At 42.1% G+C, this 22,184-nt stretch overlaps 1 protein-coding gene across 8 annotated transcripts in view; it reads right to left on the bottom strand.

The window, feature by feature from the left end:
• Nucleotides 1–3,156: 3,156 nt before the first annotated feature.
• pbx3b (pre-B-cell leukemia homeobox 3b) overlaps nt 3,157–22,184 on the bottom strand; it is a 57,493-nt gene continuing 38,465 nt past the window's right edge. For 2 of the 8 annotated variants that reach the window (XM_069524090.1, XM_069524091.1), the window contains exons 3-11: nt 16,000–16,241; nt 14,969–15,159; nt 13,795–13,930; nt 12,971–13,000; nt 8,827–8,992; nt 8,166–8,243; nt 7,605–7,717; nt 6,659–6,748; nt 3,157–4,816 (exon numbers count right to left, since the gene is read on the bottom strand). In XM_069524090.1, the coding sequence (XP_069380191.1) occupies nt 4,724–4,816; nt 6,659–6,748; nt 7,605–7,717; nt 8,166–8,243; nt 8,827–8,992; nt 12,971–13,000; nt 13,795–13,930; nt 14,969–15,159; nt 16,000–16,241 (1,139 nt within the window). In that variant the 3' untranslated portion in view covers nt 3,157–4,723. The remainder of the gene's footprint in view (nt 4,817–6,658; nt 6,749–7,604; nt 7,718–8,165; nt 8,244–8,826; nt 8,993–12,970; nt 13,001–13,794; nt 13,931–14,968; nt 15,160–15,999; nt 16,242–22,184) is intronic. The other 6 variants (XM_069524092.1, XM_069524093.1, XM_069524094.1 and 3 more) reach the window with 4 other exon arrangements.

The raw sequence follows: 22,184 nt of genomic DNA, 5'->3' as shown, positions 1-22,184 counted from the left end.
CTGCTAAGAGGTAAGCCAAACATCTGTCTCCTGTCACAAGCCTTCACATGCCTCCCTCTGCCCAACAAGCTACGATAAGCCACCATCGGTTCAGTGTTCGTGCAATCTTAAAGCAATCTTGGAGATGGGTGGATGGGTTAAGAGGAAATCTGAGCTTTTAAAAGTGCAAGGGGAGTTAGGATCAGATGTTAAATTAACTCCACTGTTTTAAGCTCAAAGGACACTCAGGGCACACCTCTTAATAGAAGTCAGTGCTGCTGAGGAGATCAGTGCAGACGGAGCCTGGTCTGTACGTACACATGTCTCTGGCTCTGAGCATTTTGTCCTCTGCAAACTCCAACAAAGCAAAACTATTATGCAAAGAGGGGGTATTCAAGAAGAGAGGATTAGTAACCAGATCTGTTAAAAAGTGGATTTTCTGTTCTGTAAATGCTGCTCCTAGAAAACCACTAGCAAAAGTAAATAACTACATCTTTAGTAGAACATAATTTGCTCGATTATCTGCATGTTTTAATCCATGTAGACAAGCCAATAACCATAATTCTAGATCATAGCATCACACTGAGAGAATATCATTTTTATTTCAGATACTGTTGCACACTGATTAAAAATGGACGAAGTACATTGAACAATATTTTACTCAAAATAAATATTAAGGGGCAGATAACCAGACGGAGGGATTTATATAAACAATTCCCACCTTCTGTTTATGATAGTTGATATAAATCATTGAGTGAAAAGCCTTCACCTCCCCTGTTTAATAAGAGGAATACCTATTTATTAAATGGTTTATAAAATACAACATTGTAGTAGCGAGCTGATAAAAGTGAATATGAATAACTAAATTAACAAAACATTTTTATATATATGTAAACAACAATTTCATAGTATTACAAACTACTAAATGCTTAAACAGAGCTTATATTGCTTAAAAGGGGATTTCAAGTAAAATGTCCCCATGTATTTCTATACCTCAGTCTTGTCACAAATATCCATGTTATTATTAAACCCAACACTTCAAGATAATAGCACCAAAGATATGAGTCACAGTATAACTGAGTTATGTCCTAATATAATGGCTATGAACAATGACTCTACATTCTCCTCTTTGGGTATTGGTGTGATTCGTTCTGTCTTTTTTAAGTCAGATGCATTAGCTCACTTCAACTGTTGATCATTGGCAATTTACAATGACCAACAATTATCACAAGCTCGTCATCAGCTGGACTGAAAATTTAAATCAGCTTAGTTTGAAAAAAAAAACTTCCAAACACTTTCCAATGAAAACAACATTTAGTATACGTTTTTTCAAAATTTCATTAATCGCAGCTGTAACATCATGTTCTCTGTCTGGGAACAACTCAACGTAATTTATATTACTCTCTGAAATCAAATCCCTTAGTTTTATAGAAAGTACACATGTTTCCATCATTTCTAACACGAACATTATAATAGTTACAAACACTCTTAATGTTTAAAGGGGTTGAATAATGTATAGAGGCAGATGTAAGAGTGGAAAATAGATCTAGTGTATTCCGGTTTGTGAATTTCTGTTTTAATCTTCAAGCAATTTAACTCAACAATAGTGTGATGCAATTACCGCTTTTTACATTATAATATAAACAATCTCTCAATTGAAATGCAGTATAACATGGCTCTGTGAACAATTGACTATAAGCAATTAATCAAACCGTGAAAGAATTACATTTTACATTTAATCTAATATGAACTCTACCTTAATAATATAAATGATATCTTTCTCTAATTTAATTGGCACTAGCTTGGTGCATATTGCTAATGTAATTCTGGATTTCCATATTTAATGATGCATGCTCTTCATGGTGACTTTTACTTAGAAAATGTAGTCTTTAATGAACCTTACAAAAAATCTCTAATAGGCATAATCTTAGAAAATGCAGCTTCTTTATTTAAAAGGTTCTGAGGCCAATTTTTCTAAGTGCAGTACTTAAAATTCAATAGTTGAAGAGTAGAGGAAGCAAATGTATATTTGTAACGGGAGAATGAGCAAATGGATTGTAATCCAAATGGCAGAATACAGCAGGACTGAACTCCAAATGCTTTTGTTAGAGGAAAAACTGTGTGCATGCATATTCACTTTTATCAAACATAAGTGTTTGCTATGAAACAAACTCATGTGGATGCACATGTGTGGCTAAAAATCCCATAAGCAGAATCAAATCAATATTAATAATCCTGACAAATAAACTGATAAACGTCGTTGTTTTGAAAAACCATAAAGCTTCTATTTTGATTTTCTTCAAAGGCAACAATATTTCTTTTTAAATTGAAATCGCAGTGTCGGATGAAAGTCTGTGGCATGGCTGTGTATTATATCAGGATAAAGATATGATTTCTTCAGAAAGGTGTTCAATGAAGTTCTGCACTGGTTGAGTGGACAAATGTGCTCTCCCGGGAAAACCTTCTGTGCATTGCGCTTGGATTAAACTTGTGCTATGCTGTTACATCTCTTTTCTCTTTTTCCCATCTATCCGCACTCATATGTTGAAATCAAAACACTGACACATGCACACACACTCATATTAAATTAGCTCCTGTATCTGCAGCACTGTACAGACACTCGGCCCCTTCAGCTGTTTTTACTCTGTAAAATCCAGCAAGGTGCATGACGGAGAGACACAAACACTGGACATGAAGGAGACAGGAATGAAGAACTCTGCTGAGAAAATGAGAATAAATGGATGTCAATTTCCATGTGGAATTGGTAACCAATGATCCATTAAGGCAGCCTTTCCACAACAGACAGACAGAATAGCCTGGATTAGAAGTGGCTGACATTTCAGTTAATTGCACTAACCATGTCAGCTGCACAGTAGCTGCAAACCAGGTTACGTCTTTAGCTTCTTTTCACCATTTAAAATGAGAGCAAAGGCATAAAACTGAGTTGTAAATGATGAATACATACTTTGAAAAAATGAGCATGAATAAATGTATCTGATATTCCTAAAAACACACAAAACTGTTTAATCATCAATGAGAGAATAACAAATTTTAATTAGTCTAGTCTTAATTTTATGTGGTGCAGCACGTCTACATTAAAATGTGTTTTTTTATTGTCAGTTTGTGATTCTGATTTTTACTGAAAATGCAACAAACGTGAAAGACGACACACCTTGCTGTCATGAAAGCAAAAGGTTTATTCATGTTTGAAATTACACAACTACCACAAGGAAGACTTTTCAGTCCAGGGTGTAGTCTGGTTAGAAAGTAACACTAAACATCTTTAATACATTAGAATCACTGCCACAAATCATCGGTCATGACTTTTCAGTTTCAGAATCACATACAATAGAAAAGAGAGAAAAGAAGTCTTGAACCCTGTTGAACAGAGCTTGAAATGTACAGTTCTGAATACTGAAACCTCTATGCATTACAGTTTTTATAGTGATTTTTTTCTTTTTTTTGCATGATTTAGTAACAAGATGAGCAACATTCAAAATGTTTTTTTTCTTTAGTATTTACAACAGTTTTACTGTTTGGCATTAATTTATCAACAATGTTCATCGCACCCCCGTCGTAAAAGCCACAGACCAATAACCTCACCCCGCCCACACCCTCCCCACATCTCTTCTTCACGGTATTAATATTGTTATCGTTTTCATTTTTTTATTTTTGTCATTTTAAGTTGCAGTCCCGCAACAGTATTTTATTAAAAGATTAAAATATACATTAGATTACATAGAGAATGATAGAGTTTACAGTGTTACAAGATGTCATCAAAAATAACTACATAAAAACATTAAATAAGGACAAAAGAAAGGATGATGTGGTGATTTTTGTTTAGAGGTAGTAAGTGAGCACTCTAAGCTACAGAAAAGTTGGAAATTATTGGTGTGTGTGAATTTGAATGAGGTAATAAAGCTGTGGATTGACAGATGGGATGTATAATTACTCTTTAGCTATGTTATGTTATGTACAACTTTTCCTGCGTAATGGGGGCCTGCTCCTGTGCCATGAAGGAATGATCTACCGTAGGGGGATTTGTTGATTTCCATAAGCAGTACAAAAAAAATGTTTACATATGTACATACTAAACATGAAATTATAAAATATGGAATGGTGTCATGTTATAGTCAAGCAATCAATTACACTTCTTTATGTTCCAGAGTTTGAATAGTCATTCTCTGGTACTAATGTATAGGGCTGTAAGGCGAAAATAAATCTTGAACGCAACTACAAAGCTGCCATTGAGCTGTCAACAGTAGCATTGTTGAGTTGCTGGACAAGATGTGGAGCACATTACAGTCAAAGAAACAGCTGCTTAAATCTACGTACTGTAAGAATGCGAAGAGAAAGCAATCATCAAAATGGAGAGGTGTAATAAAATCAAACTAATGGCCGTTTAAATGTCATATTAAATACACAAGTGTCCTCCAGTAATTTGAGTTCAGAGCAGAGAAAGTTTGCTGAGTAACATCTGAGGGCTGTTCTTTATTTATACATGTGTGTGCTTACTCCTATGACAATCAAATAAGGGCATGGTTGGTTTATGAAGGCAGAAAGAAAACACTGAACAATCAGGAAACACTTGGTGTTCGTGATGGAGGATGTCGTTCGTGTGGCGGAACATTTTAAGGTACAGGAAAACTAATCTGTTGTGATTATTTTTTTAATATCCTCTGCTGTTGGTCAGCCAGTAAAAGAGTCCATGCCCAGCTTGAGGAGGAGATGCATTAATGGCGGATCAATTCGAGGTATCGGAGTGCACACTTCCAGGTCCTTCTGTCGGAGATATTACAGAAGACGGAGTCGTTGCATCTTGCCATCCCCCATTAGCCTGGGACACAAATGGGAGAGGTTGAGATTACAATCACAATCTCTGTAAAATGAGCCTGGTACAATGTTACAACCAAAATGTAACACAACACTCCAGAAATGGAAAGGAAGCAGAACAAAGTGTGTCAGCTGATATTAAAATGCAGCAAATACACTGAGTCCTGACTCCGAGCATCCTTTGTATCACAGCAGCATCAGCAAAGAGACTCTTGAAAACAAATTTGTCTCGTGTCCTGACCAATGGGAGAACTCCCTAAAATCAGTGTCTAAGCAGATTTCAGTAGTGGCCGACAGCTTGTCGCTACATATTCTCCTGTCAGTCAAGAAGAGGGAGGGCTCGGGCGAGGGTGAGGTGGGGAGAGCTGAGTGGAAGTGACAGGGCAGGGCCTCTCCAAGAGAGCCAGTCTTAGCCAGTCTGACTTTGCTTTGCTCCAGGCGTGACCTAGCCTTTACTGGATCCCTGTACGTCACCACTAACAAAGCTAAAGGTTAGTCTATGCTAATACATCTATATGGCACTTTCCGGGTTGTCGCTACAAAATAGGAGCCTCTCGCTCGTTCCGATCCTCGTCGTTCATGTGTGTGTTGGGGTTGCTGTTTCTGTTGGGATCACACTGAGCTGTGGTGAGCCGGTAGGCACAGGTCGGCACTGCACATGAGAGTGAGAAACCTTGTGAGAAAGTGAAAAACACTTGATCCTGTGAGGAGTTGACATGTCTAAAGAGCTTATAGCAATAAGGCGTCAGCAAAGCCAAAATGACACCAACAGCAGCGAACGATGGCTACAGCCCCCGCTGTTTGTTTACATGAGAGGTTTTTTTTTTCCCCTTGCAGAAATATTTTTTAATTTCCAGCAGTGATTTAATGCCTTATTTTTATGCTTAAGCTTTCAATAGCATTAGAGTGAATATGCATGCATTTCACCCAACAGGCATAACAATATAAAGAGAGCAAACACATGAGAGGGAGAAAGAGCTGTCTGATACTGTTCCTCTCCCTCTCTCTTCATCCTCTCTCATCAACGAAATTAATCTTTACTCTGATAGCTCCAGATTATGCTCTGCTTTACAAAAAGGCGCCATATCAAATCTCATCAGAGAAGATGGAATTCATGTCTGGAAGGGGCTGCGGGCGATCACATGTTCATCTTTTATCATGGAGATAAGGCGAGGGAAAAATTCTGTGAAGCATTTCAAAACAGCTAAAATTGCAACAGATACTGTGCAGTATTATTTTCATCATTTTTGATTTGAGTCAAAGAAATCATTGGTTGCAGGCTTCATTTCCCTGCTGAGTAATTCTACTTTTGTTCATATCAGGTGAAAAAGTGAAAGATTCAATATCTAATATTTGATTTGGGAAGTTAACACATGCAAGGTTTTTTCTTTTTTATCTACTGGGTGTAAGGCAGGGGCAGATCTAGGGTTTTTTTAAATCAGGGGCCGTAGAGATGCCACTTATACATCCAACATCCATGCACGATTCCTGATTCAGTAAAGTGCACATTTAAGTCATTACTTGTTCACTGTTAGCTCTACAGCTTTGATCAAAGCCACACATCATCGAATATATTTTGAAAAGTGTTCCTTGTTCAATAACACTGTGTTCTTCTTTTTTTTTTAAATTGTCATATTTATTAGTATTTTTATTAAGTCACTATTCTTTTAAGACTACCAACAGGATGGGGGCACTTTGGGGTCAGATTTCCCATCGCTCCGCCCCTGTTGCATAGCTATATGATGGACTGTATCATAAATACAATTTTGAAAAACATATTTTAACTTATTTCACACTGCTTTTGTCCGAGCAATCAACAAGTTTATCCAGTCAAACCTCTACTTACATTTAAGCCATGTGGACTGTACATGATGTTTCCCCCAAGAGGATCATTGTATCCTGCCGTCTGACTGATAACATGGCGCAGGGTATCCACCTGAGGGGACAGACAAGGTGGACAGGCTGGTCAGCTGGGTGTCTCGCTGCAGTCCGACACTAACTGTGAACATGCTCGGTGAAGCAACAGAGACTAACGTGAAATCACAGAGAGATTTCTGAGACAGCAAATCTACTAACACGTGTGACACAGCGTCGAGATTTTCTAATGAAAAAATAAAATAAAATAAAAGCAATGTCAGGACGTTACCAGCATGCTCTATTACATTCTCTATAGTGGCTATGGAATAATAATAATAATAATAAAACAGAACATACATGATAATAATGTGACATACACTATAACTGTTTTATTTTTATCATAATCATGAGTAAGCACTGATTCTTCTATTTTTCATAGGTGCATTGTTGTGTGTGGGCTGTGTAGCTGCGTCAAACTTACAAAATGGAAGACATCAACAACAAACAATAACAGGATGAGGTAGGAAGACAGCAATATAGGTTACAGAAAGAAGGGAGGGGAAAACACGGTACCAAAAACCCAATACCAACCCAAGAGCTCAAGTCAAAGCCAAATGCATTCGCTAAATGTTTGGAGTAGTAACCAGGAAGTTGCTTTGTGGCATTAAAGCAGTGGGGTGGGATTATATTTTGGCTGCCAAAATATTCCATCCAAAGCTAAATAGTCAGTAAACACTGTGGTCAATCGATTGTTATCGGACGCCTCACTGTGGTAATTTTACCGCCGTCCCCTGAGCACTGTGTTTTTTTTTCATATTTTCTGTTTTTGGTTGAATGTGCTGCAGACTGCACTGTGGATGGCTCAGTACACAGGCAAGACAAGGACAGCTCTCTGCACTGGTAGTCAGGAACTGTCCCTGATTAGTTGATCCTACCTGTGACTGTACATTGGCTCCGACTTGTGCCCCTTGGTAAGAATCCCCATTCAGACTCTGCATGCTCAAGAACATGTCCCCAGAGTTTGGGAGGTTAAAAGAACCTGAAGAACCTGGAAAGGGAAGATGTAAGTAGCTGAATACATGAGATGCCTATAAAGGGAAAGCACAGACCCACACACACACGCACAAATAACGCAGACACACACGCTACACGCATGTGTCCGCATACACAGACCCAACTCAAGCAGACAGATGCACTGAAATGCAAGAAAGACTCCGATAAAGCAGGCAACTACAGGGGTGAAGAAAGGGAGAGAAACAAACAGAGGAGGACGATATGCAGAAGGAGGGATGATGATCTTTTTTCTAACGAATGCGGTGGACACAAGTGAAATGAAAATCACATGACACAAAAGGGACCGGTTCTATATGTGGTTTGGTAGCTTAAGCTCCCAATTGTTCCACATCCACCTACTTCCAATCTAACTTTGGCAGGGAGGTACAGTATCACAAGGTAAAATGACAAGGACAATAAGAAGCTTATGAAAAGACCAGTACCAGTAAACATGTTGCTTAAAAGAGTGTTTTTGCTCTCTGCAGAATCCAGCTGAAACTCTTCATCTTTCATCTGGAATCCTGGGTGCAAGAAAAAGGGACCACTTCATAAGCTTACCACATCCCGACGCAGGTCAACCTAGTCCAAACTCAGCATTACATCATCTCATCACTAAACATGCCCTATCAGGCTGCTTTTTATTCCTTTCTTATTCAATACGATCTGCATATGATGTCACTTAAATATAATAATATTACTGTAGGTTAAAAGCTCACAGCGATTACGTTTCTTTGTATTGTGCAAAAAAAGACTACATACGACTGCATTACAAATGACAGGAAGCTGACAGGAAGTCAGGGGAAAACAAATCCCATGGTATCATTCTGGATTCTTTTTTTCTTTTTTTTTCTTTTTTTTTTTGCCAAAAATACACGTGTTCTCGGTTCACAAGTCAGGAACAGTCTCTTTATGCATGACTTTGCTTGGCATCAACTGTCTTATAGACAGGAGACACTGTGATCCCCAAGCTGGGAGCAGAGCCTGTCACTCTTGCCTGTGTGAATGGTGCATGAGAGAGTGAGGCATGTAGGCAGCAGGTTAAGGGCTGAGGTAGAGGGCAGATCTTTTTATTTTATTGTTTTGTCTATATGCAGGAGTGCCTACCGGAGTTAGGTGTGGTAGGGGAGTTGGCCTGGCTGTTCTGCACTGCAGCGGCTGCAGCGTGTGCTGCATTTACAGCAGTCTTGGCGGCATACAGGTTGGCCTCTTCCTGAAACTTGCCGATATTTTTCTTGTACCGGATCCTTTTGTTGCCAAACCAGTTGGATACCTGTGAAGGGAGAGCAGAGGGAGGAGGAGCAGAGGAGTCAGACGTCAGGCAGCTACAGCACCGTGCACTGAGCAGTGTGATTGTTTCAAGATGTCATGTTTGGGTCCATCAAGTACCCAATTCCCAGCCCCTGCAGAATAATGCCCGCCGGGTACACGAGCTAATTAAGCCATAATCAGGAGCCACTTGTGTCTTCTCATGGATGGGAGCACGACATGCTCTCAGATCTCCTGACGAAACTAAAACACAAGGGGCTCCTACTGTTCACACACTAAAGTCAACGTATTATATATATTTCTCATATCAGGTTCGGTTGTTAAGGATACAAACTCTGGTATTTCCCTCAAGGAAATATATGAATGTTCATGTTTTACCCTCTAAAGACTTATCACTGATTTCAGTGAAGTGAGTCTGGGTGATTGACACCTCATGTAAATATACAATCATTTAAAATATATCTACATGTACAATTATTTAACTCAGGGCCTACATGGCAAATTGCAAGCTATATATAAGTTTGTATAAGTATGTATAAGGCTAAACATCAAATTTGACCAACTAGAGAAAACTGGAAAACATTGCATGTTGTGCTAAATGCTCATATTTGACTAAATTACTAATTCTAACATTAATTAAAGCATGCATGCAAATCTACATGAGCATTCACTATACTTAATGGTTGGTCTATGTAGCTGTACTGTGATTAGTAACAAAACAGTAAAACAGCTATAAAAAATGTGTGTGCGTGTGTGTGTGTGCATGCTCAGTGATTCGAGAGGAAACTTTAGTTTGTAATTATCAAAAAGTGTAGTTGGAGGGTAAAGACCTGCAGACGTGTGAAGCAGTAAACACAGATTATTGGTTTGGCAGCGTTAGTTGAAAATGTGTTTAAAAAAACCAAAACTTAAATATTTTACTGAAGTAAAATTGAACTCTTCAGGCACGGGGAACTATTGAGTTCACATTAATGTCTGAATCCGAGTGTGTATTTATCGTTAGAGCTGTAGGAAATGCTAATTTTGTTGAACTGTAATAATGACGTCCAACATCAGTCAGATAGAAAAGTTGTACGAGGGGTGAGCCTTATGTGTGAATGCTGGCTCTGCAATAACAGTGGAATAATAATGAGATGATGCTTGTTTTTAATGGTCCTATAAATTAGAGTGTCTTGTCGCTGTGCTGTGGCTCCTGCCTCCCTCTCAGGCCCTGCAGCCCCACGGCTGGACCAGCCAAAGTGCAGCTGCCCCTAATGACGCTTTATTTAATTTCCACCCATGTGCTTAAATTTTAATATCCCCAGCAGCCCGCCAATGCTGTGGCGTGAAAACTGACTGGATTTGCAGGACATCAGATCATTTCTATCCCGCACGTCTCTGTGCTCTAAATCTTTAATATCTAGGCAATTAAAATTAATGACCATTCAGGCGAGGCCCACTGTTGGCGGGGTTTCCTTGACATCAATTGTTTGATGGGTTTACCTAGAGGTTAAACTAACAAGCAAGGTTTAATTGGAAGCAATGAAAGCCCTGGCCATCATCCTTTTTACTTAACCTGCTTATAGTGGATTGTAGAAGCAGAGAAGATACAATATCCTCACTCTTTGAGACAGCTCACAAAGTGCCCACAAACCCGAGAACACCATAGGAAACGTTTTGTGAAGCTCATCAGTCTGTTTAATCTAACAATAGTTCACACAAACAGTGTGTTAAACAGCTACACAGCTGCAGTGTGTGCACATGAACACACCCTGTGCATGTGTTTTAACTGTAGATATACACTTACTTCTGACCCTGTCAGTGATCTGCAGCAAATCCATGTGTTTTAGTAAACGAGACATGTTATTTCAAGAAAAGGTAACAGTGAAACATGTTTTTTACTTTATTCTGCTCTTGTCCTTGCTGATGGAGTGTGTTATGACTGTATTCTACCACTGCATGGTGTTAGAAGCATGGACAGCCTCAGCAGTGTTGGCATCAAATCCTCCAGACGTTTCACCACCCTTCTCCATTCCACACACACACACACACACACATTCCTCTCCTGCCCACTGAACTCTGGAGTTAGTGATTCTCCGGTTTACCTAAATATTGAACAAATGCACGGCACTGTAAGGTGTGGAGCACAACCCAATCTACAGAGCTAATTCCCCTTTTATCTCGTGGCAGGCCATGCATTCAATTGACTCCTGTGTTGTGTGGTTGAGAACCAGGTTGTGAGACTGAATTACCTGACATCAGCAGCCTCAGAGGCAGCGGTTGTATAATGACCATGCACACCACTCGCGAGTACACGCCGCTGCTGCTTTCACTGCTGCCCACTGGAGAGGCTGCGGAGGCTGTAGTTAATAATTCAAACTATTTCACCCCTTTTCAGGTCAATACTCCTCGCTGGTCGATGTAGGGCAATGCATGATCTGTCTATGATCTCAATATATCTGGGGTCGTAACGCCGTAAGTCTTAAATAACAAATACAAAGGTGGTCTCGCTGGCTGTGATACTATCAATTATAAAGGCGGCATCAATAATGAATAAGAGCCTTCTCTAAATCTACTGAGCTGAAATATTGAGAAGTGTCGCTCAGGAGAAAAATGTCTACAAATCTAAATAATGTAAATGAAGCTTTGTGCTGGCTTTCGGCTCAAATGTTGAGCCATTCACACAGATTATAGCAAACACATGAAGCGTCTGTAAACCCTGACACAGACCACAGCCATCCAATCCCATGCCTTCATTCAGGAGCCCAGCATGAAACATGCAAAGTGACAGAGGGGATAAGACGGCATCCTGCATTTAGAGAGCAACACTTAACACATCAAATGATGCCAATAGCTCATTGCACAATTTAAACAACCAGGATTCAAAATAAAATTATTTTTTATTTATTCTAGGTTGTAGCGTTTAAATATGAATAAAGCAGTGGATTTGTGCAGGAAACTCTTGAGGTAGCTTTGCTCTCTGCAACGATCCCTGCTAAAATGATGCAGGGAGTTTCGTCAGTGACAATGTATTGAGCAAAGCTGCAGACTGATATTGGCATACCATTCACAATGGATGGTTTTTACTTAATGAACTGCTTGTGCAAAGAGTTTGGGGGGGGGGTTGTTTGAAAAAAAGAAATGACTAAGCTGAGCACTCAGTGAGGCCGCAGCCAGCCAGGTTTGCGACTCTGGAAGGGGCGGGGTGCGGCAAGGGATAACTTATGGCGTGCTCGGCCACATGTCGAGCAGCCAGCTTTGTTATTCACTTAAAATGAGCCTAAGCACTAAGAATAAGTCAATAACAGCGTCTGCCGTTGGCCTCTGCTTGTCGAGGAGCACGCCACAAATGGGGCCCGAGATGAGTTCAAGTGAATTTTTAAAAGCCCTCTAATTTCTGCATGGGCTGATCTGTTCTCATGGGAACTGATGCAGTGGCCTGTTTATTTTTTTTTGTTTTTTTGCGAGGCACTCAGAAAACACACCGGAGCTCCATCTGTGAGGGTCGGTGGCCTTTTTTTTTTTTTTTACCTGCCACAAAGCCCACCGTGAACATGAGGTGGGTGTTTGGGTAAATAAACTCAGTGCAGTTTGAGGATTTCAGAAGACCACACATTTAGTCAAAGCTCTACAACAAACAAAAAAAATAAATTAATAATGTGGTAAACAATAGCCAAAAAGTGAAATAGTTCATGTGACACATTTGTACACACATAATATGGCGATAACATGGGTGTAGTGCAAAAGTATGGATCAACCAGATAGAGTCTGTGTTGTCGTGTGACTTACAGGTAGGATGTAAATGCTGAAAATTCATATCCGTCTCTTTTAGAAATGTCAGTTCAAAACTTTACACTCTATAGAATGACATTAGCATTTATTCAGTACATTGTGAGGGAGGGAGTTTCTGTGCAGTGGCAAAACTGTGAGGCTATTACATACATAAACAAAAACGAGATACAAAAAAATGAAAAACAGTGGATCAGGAGAAGTTATGACATACCTGTGATACTGTGATGGTGCTTCCCACCCCCTGAAGGCAAAAAAGAATGGGCTTTTACAGTATCTGACTCTTCATGACTACACTCAATATACCCCTCAACACCCCCTCCCCACACAGCAAAAAAACACTGCAGATTATTGTATAGATTCATGTTTCTCTGATATTGTGTCTCATGAGGACAACCACAGAACAATAGCGTAGATAGTAGTCACAATCATAGCAGGAAAAAAAGAGCACAGGATAATAATACTTTGGATGTGGGGGTTAGGTGTGAGAGATATTGCCTTCAGGAACAAGGAGGCTTTGCTGTATATTTATAAAAGTGGGAAAGTCGCATCTTTAAAATCTAAAATATTACTGTGAATTAGCAGAGTCCTGCAAGGTCACTTGAACAGCAAACATACAAATAAATACCCAGTATCATCCAGTGCTTTGAAGCACCAGACTTTAACTGCTTTTCTTAAAGTAATGGATGATGCCATTTTTTTTCTTCCTAACTTATGACCTGAGCAACAGAGAGAGCACACATGGTAGATGGGAATGAGGGGGGGGAATGGCAGGGGACCCAGCGCTGGGGTGGCTAAGGAAGGACAGCATAGTGCTTTGATTGAGGCCAAGATGATATAGGCCTCCCCTCCCTGTGGCCCTGCTCTGACTGACTGGGACCAGCCTTGACTGAAGCATCATTAGGCAGTCACAATGTCAAGGTTAGGTAAGGACATTGTGTCTCAGTGGTGTGACCCACGGTAACTATCCCTCTAGGCTTTAGCCTTTCCCCACACTGATTACCCACCAGCTACTGTTATAGGATGAGCACTACCCACCTGGGAAACTGTGATGCTGCACTTCTTGGCCAGCTCCTCCTTAGCCTCCTCGCTGGGATATGGGTTGCTGAGGTGCGAGTAGAAATATTCGTTCAAAATTTCCGTCGCCTGCTTGCTGAAGTTTCTCCTTTTCCGCCTGAGTGGGAAGAAAAACGAGAGAAGGCCGGGCAAGCCTATTAGTGGGGACCAGCATTAACTCATCCATTTGGATCGCACAAATTGCACAATCAATCTTACACATAAATGGTGAAAATAATGAGGAATGGGCTCAAAGGGGCCCTCAGGAGCAGAATATCGTGTCCTGCTCCAAGAGGCCCGTCAACACACAGAAGACTAGACTCAACCAATAAAATGACAAGCACACAACCACACACAACCACACACGCAAACAAACACACAGTCACAAAAACACATACAATGTTTAATTTGGTCTGTTGGTCTCCAATCTCCAGTCCAAGCGTGTAATCTGTGGAGTTTAGTGCAGTGGATGGGTGGGCTTCGTGATGGAGCGCAAAGCCCAGTCGGAGTGCATCTCGGTACATTATAGAAATCACGGCATGCACAGTTGAGCATTGTTCCTGAAGTGCCACAGCCCCAGGGATCTCCAGTAGAAACAAGCAAACTCTAACTAGATCTGGGTCCCCTTCTCTCCCAAGGGCACTACTTATCATGTTGTTGAGCATTTGCTTATTTTGCCTTGTTTACTGCGCTTCACACAGGCAGTGGGCAGCAAATGTGCTTCCACTTGGCTTGTTTGGCCCCGAACTTGTGCCGCTCTCTGCAGAGCGCCACACTGCACCGTGCTGTTAGTGATTAGAGTAATCCACAACACCTGCTGATGACCTCCCCGCCATCCATTACGCACTCGACTCGGTCCCCATTTCATTTTGGTCGTAACTGCTCTCAGGTGTGAGAGCATGATTGTCTTGAAAATGGATAATGTGAGGAACATGGACATAATTAAAATCATGCATCTCTGCAGTGCTCATGCTGTGTGTTGTGCCAGAAAAGTGAGAGGAACGGAAAAACAAAGTTCAGACCTGCAAAGTCTAAAAATGACCTCGCCCAATGGATTTGCTAATATATGGGTCATACAGAAGCGACAAATACCACACACACACAAACACGCACATACATGTATGGTATATACACTACACACACACAATCCACTGACCTGGCATCAAGGAATCTGGAGCGCAGGATCATGACAGCCTCACAGGTGCTTTGTTTCAGTTGCATCTGGATGGAGCTGAACTTGCGGTGGATGATTCCCACCATGCGCTCAATCTCTTTAGGAGAGATGGGCCGCGTGCGAGACTGTTCCCTCAGCAGGTTCATCACATGTGTAGTGAATTCATTACACGCCTGACGAAAGAGAGACGGAAACAGCAAACGTCACAGCAGTGAGATTTTTAGTACTTAGAAAACTCTCCTTTGTTTCACATTGGAAAAGAAGACATTACATGCACACTGGTGACAGCTTCATGTGAGTGCACCATCTACATATTACTTAGACGACATAATAGGTGAAGTCAATCCCTGAATATACTGTGAATGCAGATTTGCAATTTGGCCAGGCCCTAACGCAGAGTGAATTTAAACAGCTTTTCGTTAAACCGGTTCATACATGATTAATTAGAATAACTCATTTACGTAGTGCACACTTTAGCTCATTACTCTGAGTAAAATTCGTTAAGTATTTACATTTAGATAATTAAAACCTGGAAACACCCTTAAGAAAGATGCATTTACTCCAGGCGAAGTGCTGCGTGCCCCCACGTACCCACCTCCTCTCTTGGAGAGCGCAGAGTAAATTAGTCTAATTTACCTCGCTGGCTTGCTGAGGCATCACTGTTGCACCTTCTATTTTCACTCATAATGCCTCTGTGTTTAATGGCGAGCTCAAAGTGCTGGGTGAAGGAGATGATCATACTTTCATTTAACACAGATGATTAAGGCACTCCTTTGGATCTGTGTGATCAACTACAACACAATTTTTTCCCAAGCTGACACCAAACTTTCCTCTGTCACCATATTCTTTGCAATTTTCTTTGCAAATTCAGGGAAGAAGCTGCTCTAAAGTAATGTGGAGTATCACGTACAAAGCAAAGGGTTCATTCGACTGCAAGCCAGTGGTCATGAGCCTTTTCAAACACAACATTATTTATGTTATTCTCCGGTTGTGTGTAGTATACGCATCCTTACCTGTTCGTATTTCTCCAGCTCCGTGTGATAGATCTGTCTGATCTGGGTGAGTTTGGCTCTGTAGTCGGAATGTTCGATGGAGTTGTCGGCAGCTCCGCCCGAGGCCGCGGCTGCTGCTGCGGCAGCGGCAGATCCGCCACCTTTCTCTGGTCCCGCCACGCCCTCTGCCAGCAGCATGTTGTCTAAACGCATGAGCTGGGGGTCCGGGGGGTCCTCCTCCTGGGCACCGCGGATGCTGAGACCTGCAGCAACAAACCAAACAGGAGCACAGGGTCAGCTAATGGCATCCAGGGGCATGTTAGGACTGATATTAAAAATGAAAATAAAACAGATCAAATTGGCCCAGACTGTATAGTTAAGAGAGATTAAAATGATTATGACTGCCTGCGCACTCTGCTACAGTGTGATGTTTCCTCTGCAGGTATGAAGTGAGACGTGCCTTCTGTGTGTGCGCCGTGTTCCTGTCGCCCATGTCTATGCCTCCTCTCTTTTATTTACACACTGCGCTGCACAGTGTGTGTACGGGAAGGCTGACATGACAGCAACATCCATAAACTGACAAATGCTCAATGGTGAAGTGGCACTTCTACTCTGTGAAAGGATGCTAAACAGAAAACTATACCTCTAGTAAGTGTCTCAGTCTTTGACGCGGTGAACGCTGCGAACTCAACAAGGCAAGTATCCTTTTTCCTCCTTTCAATTTGCTTGTAGGGTTTATTTCTTCTGTATTATTTTACAGCCCTGGTTTTGCAGTATTAACATGTGCTGCTTAACTGCAGCAGACTAGTGCAGAGTCCATTTTATGCAAAGTGCTCATTTTTGTTCACAGATCCCGCTGTTTATTTCCTCTGGTTTTCAGTCTCGCCGGTCTGTCAGCGACTCGTAATCACCCAGCAGATAGCATACGTGCACACCTGGATGCATTGGGAATGCAACCACAATGCCTGGCTTCACAGAGAATAAACAAACACATAACACAGCAGGGTCAGAATCAGACAAAAAAGAAAAAAAAAACAAGCTTGAGCCATCCAGTCTAATAAGTGGATAAAAATGTAGCTCAATGGGCAGTAAATACTGAGTGGCTACTCGAACGTTATGATTACCAGAGTTGTTTCAATTCAATAATCCCTCCTGCAATTCAGGGCTTTTCAACAGCTCATTACAGCTTCATTAAGATATGGCCAGCCTCTGGATTGTAAATAAGAAGATTAGTAGCTCTATTGTGCCAGCCAGTAGGCATGCAATGAGAGGCCCTTTTACCAAGCTCTGACCAACTGACCCTGCACTCTTTCTTATAAACACCATCCCTGAATAAAAAAAGAAATTAGGAAGCACATGATATTGTAGCCACTCCTCTGATGTTTTCATCTCTGTTGGTGTTTTGTTCGACTGCAGTGCTGCTGAAAAACAAATTTGGCTCTATTTATGGATGGGCTGGCTTTGAGTCTTTTAGGTGTAATGGTGTGAGAGGAGTGGATGAATGTGGCTATTTGTGTTGGAGACATTGAGATGCTGGACAAGGCTCCATCAGGCTTGCAGAGCCAAGCCATCCATGTGGACAATATGCCGCTGCTCCACTAACCCTCATCCACATCACACTGCATCTGCACAACTCCACCCAGAGCACTCGTTCTGGACAGGCTCGACCGTTTCCATTCCAGTTTGTGTGGCATGAAAGAAACGGCACATGATTCAAATGTTGACCCACCAGATGCCTGGCTACATTTCTCAACATGCTCTAATAGCTGGTGGTTTTTCTGCCACTACGCTTCATATTTTCCTAATTCAGTATTTACTCCCTCACTCTGATTCAACCCAAGCTCAGCGGTCTGCACTTTCCTTTGTGCTGTGGGTGGTGGTAAGTAGGTAGGCACGTTTTTCATGTCAGGTATATTAAATATAACTGTGGGACGCGGCGTACATTTCCACACCAAACCCAGTTGTCACTTTCACTCCACTCACTCTATATCCAGGGGAAATGCAGCTGAGGGAATTTACAGGGCTTTTCAGCTAAATGGGCATAAATCACTGGTTTCATTCAAACTAAATAATCACAGGCCATAAAGAGCTACTTGTCTCTTACCATATATTACCACAAAGTTCCTGTGTGCAATAATGTGGCCATTCATGGCAAAGGAAAACAGAGCGAGACATTAGAAAGTGACATGTAATCCTGTTAGTGCACTGACATGTGGAGTGGCCCTGACATTTTTATCATACATGTCCATTTCTATTTGGGAAATCAGCAGGATAAAAATGATTACTGCACTGCCCTGAGAAGCAGACGGCCCTGCAGGAGTCCACCAGGGTGTATTTGTGCCAGAGCAGCTCTGTCTGGTCATTCATAACACACATGTTGGGAGGGATGGTGCCTCCGTCTCAAGCACATAAATGCTAAAAATTAAAAAAGAAATATATATGGTCCATAGAAAAAATACTATCTTAAAAACAGGTGCAATGTATCTCTGTCTCTCTTCGTGCACCTTTGTTGGAGGATTGTGGATTCACTGTCTGAGCTCTGCATCATCACACAACTTCCACAAAATAGGCTCCGCAGCGAGATAATATCTTTAATTTGCTGTGTGGTTGACAAATCTGTATAGTAACTTGCAAAGCCACATTCGAGCCCTGCATTGCTGCTCAAATCTTTATCCTGTTTTTGTCTGATGATATGGGAATAAAACAAGTTTGGGCACCCGAGTTTAGCTCTAATCCACCTCCACAGTCAAAGTGGGATTAATCTGGGTGCAGAGGGAAAGTGCGGGAGTCGTGTCACCTTGGTGAAGCCTGCGAGCGATGGGAACTTGAGAATGAAAAATCCATACGTGGTCTAGTTATTTCACAAAACTTCAATGATGCCGGCTCACTTAATTACCAGAACGCACTTAATGATGTAAAGAAGAAGAAAAAAAATCTGAAATTGTAGTAATAATGTAACATGTCCTTAATCAGCCCCATTTGTCATTTAACAATACAGGTGGAGTAGCCGGGGAAGGAGCACTTGCCTATATGATTGTTCCTCATTTCTCCTCTGTGGCTGAGACAAAAGGAGACACTGTGATTAATCCATCCCTATCAGTCAGGGGTGGTTCTCCTTTTCATTTTTTACAGGTTTCACCGCCTCTATCAGATCTGAGGAAGTAACAAATTTGACAGATAAAGACAATGCAGCCCTTTTCTCTCATATACTCTCCCCTGTTCTCTGTTTATAATCATTTCCGGGTTCGGGGGCTGTTGTCTCATACATCATTCGCTGCTTGACGTCCTGGCAGTGATCTAAGCATTGCTTCGGCCCGCTCTCTTTTCCTCCCACCTCTCCCGTGTGCCCTCTTTTATTCTGTGGGCTTAGCTGACCTTTGGCCCGCTGCTTGTTTGCTCTCATCACTGAAGTGTGAGCAAGAGAGCCATAAAGGTAAGAGTCCTGCTGGGATAATGCGGCCTGTGTAAGAGGGAAGGGGTGGCTCTGGGCTTCTTCACCTCATTCTGCTGGCCGGCTGCACAGTCAGATGCCAGAAAATACACAAGAGGTATTGCTCTGTGCATTTCTTTATTATAATTTTTTTCCAATGCTTTTCTGAGACAGTAAATTGTTCTGTGCCGCAAACAGGATGTGATGCAATGTAGTCATTTTTGCTAGGGTTTGACATTACAGACCCTGAATCCAAAAACATCCTGTTCATTACAAGTAACCCTGACCCCCTGAAGCCTCTCCTTACCAGTGCCTTCCAACGGCTCCGGCCACGTATCGACACTCTGTTCATCTAATTGCATTGATTCGCAAAGGTCTCCCAAAGCTAACTAATCGAAACAGAATTTATTTTCTGTCAATATTTGCAAAGGTCATCTCTCTTAAAGCTGTGGAGTAGACGCTGTGAGCAGGGAGGAGGAGGAGGAGGAGGAGGACCGTGGCATCTAGCCTGTTACTGAGGCTCATCCAAGGTGAGCTTTAACTCGGGCTCGGCACTCATGATCCAAGGCTTCTAATCCACCGTGTTATTAAAACCCGCTGCCAAAGCAACACACTAGAGACTACAGAGGGCTTAAAGTATCTATTTCACAAAGAGGCCAGTGTCACTACAGCCGTGCTCCACGTCTCCTTTGACTTCATATCATCTCCTTTGTCGTGGCGCCTGGATCAGTGACTTTCAGCTCCAGAAGCACGGAGCTGGATCAAATTACCATTGAAAATCTTTTGTTCTGACAAATGAAACATAAGGATCCTCTTTCATCGACGTTCTTAAAGGCTTTTTTAAGCTTGGCCTACATCCACATGGCACAAAGAATCTGAGAGAACGCCTGCGGGCTCTCACTAGCATGTACAGTAATTAACATGCCATTAACACATTAATACACATTAACTATTCCCAATGTTAATGGCAGAGTAATTACCATACCTGATACCACACTGTGGGGAAGCCAAAGCACATTTGCCACTTTGTGCTTCACTTTCTTTGTAGAGTGAGCTGATCAGAATAACTTGGGGAAGATGCTTTATTCTTCATCCCCCACACACAGAACATATCAGTGTCTGTGCATGTGTATGTACTTTCACTCCAACTGTAGATGATTTCACTAAAAGCTCACCTGAAAGTTGTGACTGCAGAGCGCTGAGGTCTGGCTTTAGAGGTGAAGCTGAAATACTGGAGGGGACAGAGTGTCTGATGATTAAATGCGGAGTAAAAGGAGGCAGGGAATGGACCCTAAACTGGGGAATCCCTGTCTAGAATGATGATGTATTTCCTCCCCGTGCGGTGAGTGATAAGCTAATCAGCCACGCTGACAGTGAAGTGTTACAGCCCCCCAGTGCTGGGTCAAGACTTCTCCCATCATACACCACCAGCACACGCTAAACAGACAGCACACGGAGGTGGAGGTGGTGGTGGTGGGTAGTGACAAAAAGTGTCTGTGGTCAGAAAAGAAGATCTCTGTCAGTTCAGGTATCCTTTGTCCCTCGACGATGATGATGCACTACCACCCCCTCCCCCCTAAAAAAAAGAGGAGGCTGTGACAGCGGGGGCGAGCAGCGGCGGCGAGGAGAAGGAGGAGGAGGTGGGGGGCTTGCCACTCTCGACCCACGACTCCAAGACGCGCAGGGAGCGGGGGTGGGTAAGGGGGTGGGAAGAGACAACTCAAACAAACATCTTGAAGACATTTTGCCAAGCACACCAAAATTAATCACTGTCCCACGGTGGCACTGACATTTGTGGGAAGTGACACACAACATGACAGACTAGAGGGAGAGGATGAAAGGAGCACGAGGGAGGGTGGGAGGGCCGGGTAAACAAGAGCCACTGTCACTCGCTGTGATCATGTGTGTGCGTGCGTGTGAGCGAGATGCATGTATGTGTGTGTATATGTGGACGTGTTGAGTGCCCGCTTTCTTTTCTGCCCTCTAAGACTCGGCGTGGGCACACGGCCAAGTGGTGTAGTGATGGCTGACCAGGCCTGGCGGTGGCGGCCGCACGCAGAGGTTGGGGAGACTGGCCAAATGAGTGGACAGGACCTCCGGTACAGATCAGCACACTGACTGACCCTACAGGACACGTACAGCGTGGGGCTCCAACATAGGGCTTGCATGGTTCACATGGTCTGCTGGTCACAGAATGATTCTCCATCGCTCAGACCCTCGTGTGTCGTTCAGGCAGACGTCACACGTCTATGATGAACCCAGAGCAAAATATATTCATTTGAAAAGTGAGAGATCGTGTTAGCCTGTGCTGTGGGGAGCCTCCGAGTTGAGAGACAGTTATTGCATGTTGTGTTTCAATATTTCATTTTACCCCTCTCTATATTGTATTAGCATGTTATGCTTCTTTCTTTTCCTCAGTTTCATTTTATATTTCATGTATTAATGGTCTTTAGCTGCTAGCCTCAATTTGCTGCAAAGGTAGGCTGATTTGTTATTCAGACCTCAAGCAAATAATGCAAATGTGGCACTGAAAGCCACTTATGAAATACCCAAAGGCAACTAATCACTCCTCCTCTCGTTCCAGCCTTTCTGCAGCCGCCTAATTAGAAGATGGAGATTGCATGAAACCAGGTCACACAGCAGGTCTTGTACACACCGATAACCAGGCATATACAGGCACAACTCCATGCAGACACCAAGCCAAGCATGCATTATTTTAAAGGCTAGAGGTGAAAAAATTATGCTATTCAGGTTATTAATCCCATATATTTCACTG

This window comes from Paralichthys olivaceus, chromosome 4, assembly GCF_024713975.1.
Source record: "Paralichthys olivaceus isolate ysfri-2021 chromosome 4, ASM2471397v2, whole genome shotgun sequence".
Taxonomy (NCBI): Eukaryota; Metazoa; Chordata; class Actinopteri; order Pleuronectiformes; family Paralichthyidae; genus Paralichthys; species Paralichthys olivaceus.
Note: the sequence above shows the minus strand (reverse complement) of the source record. Positions and strands in the feature narration are given on the sequence as shown.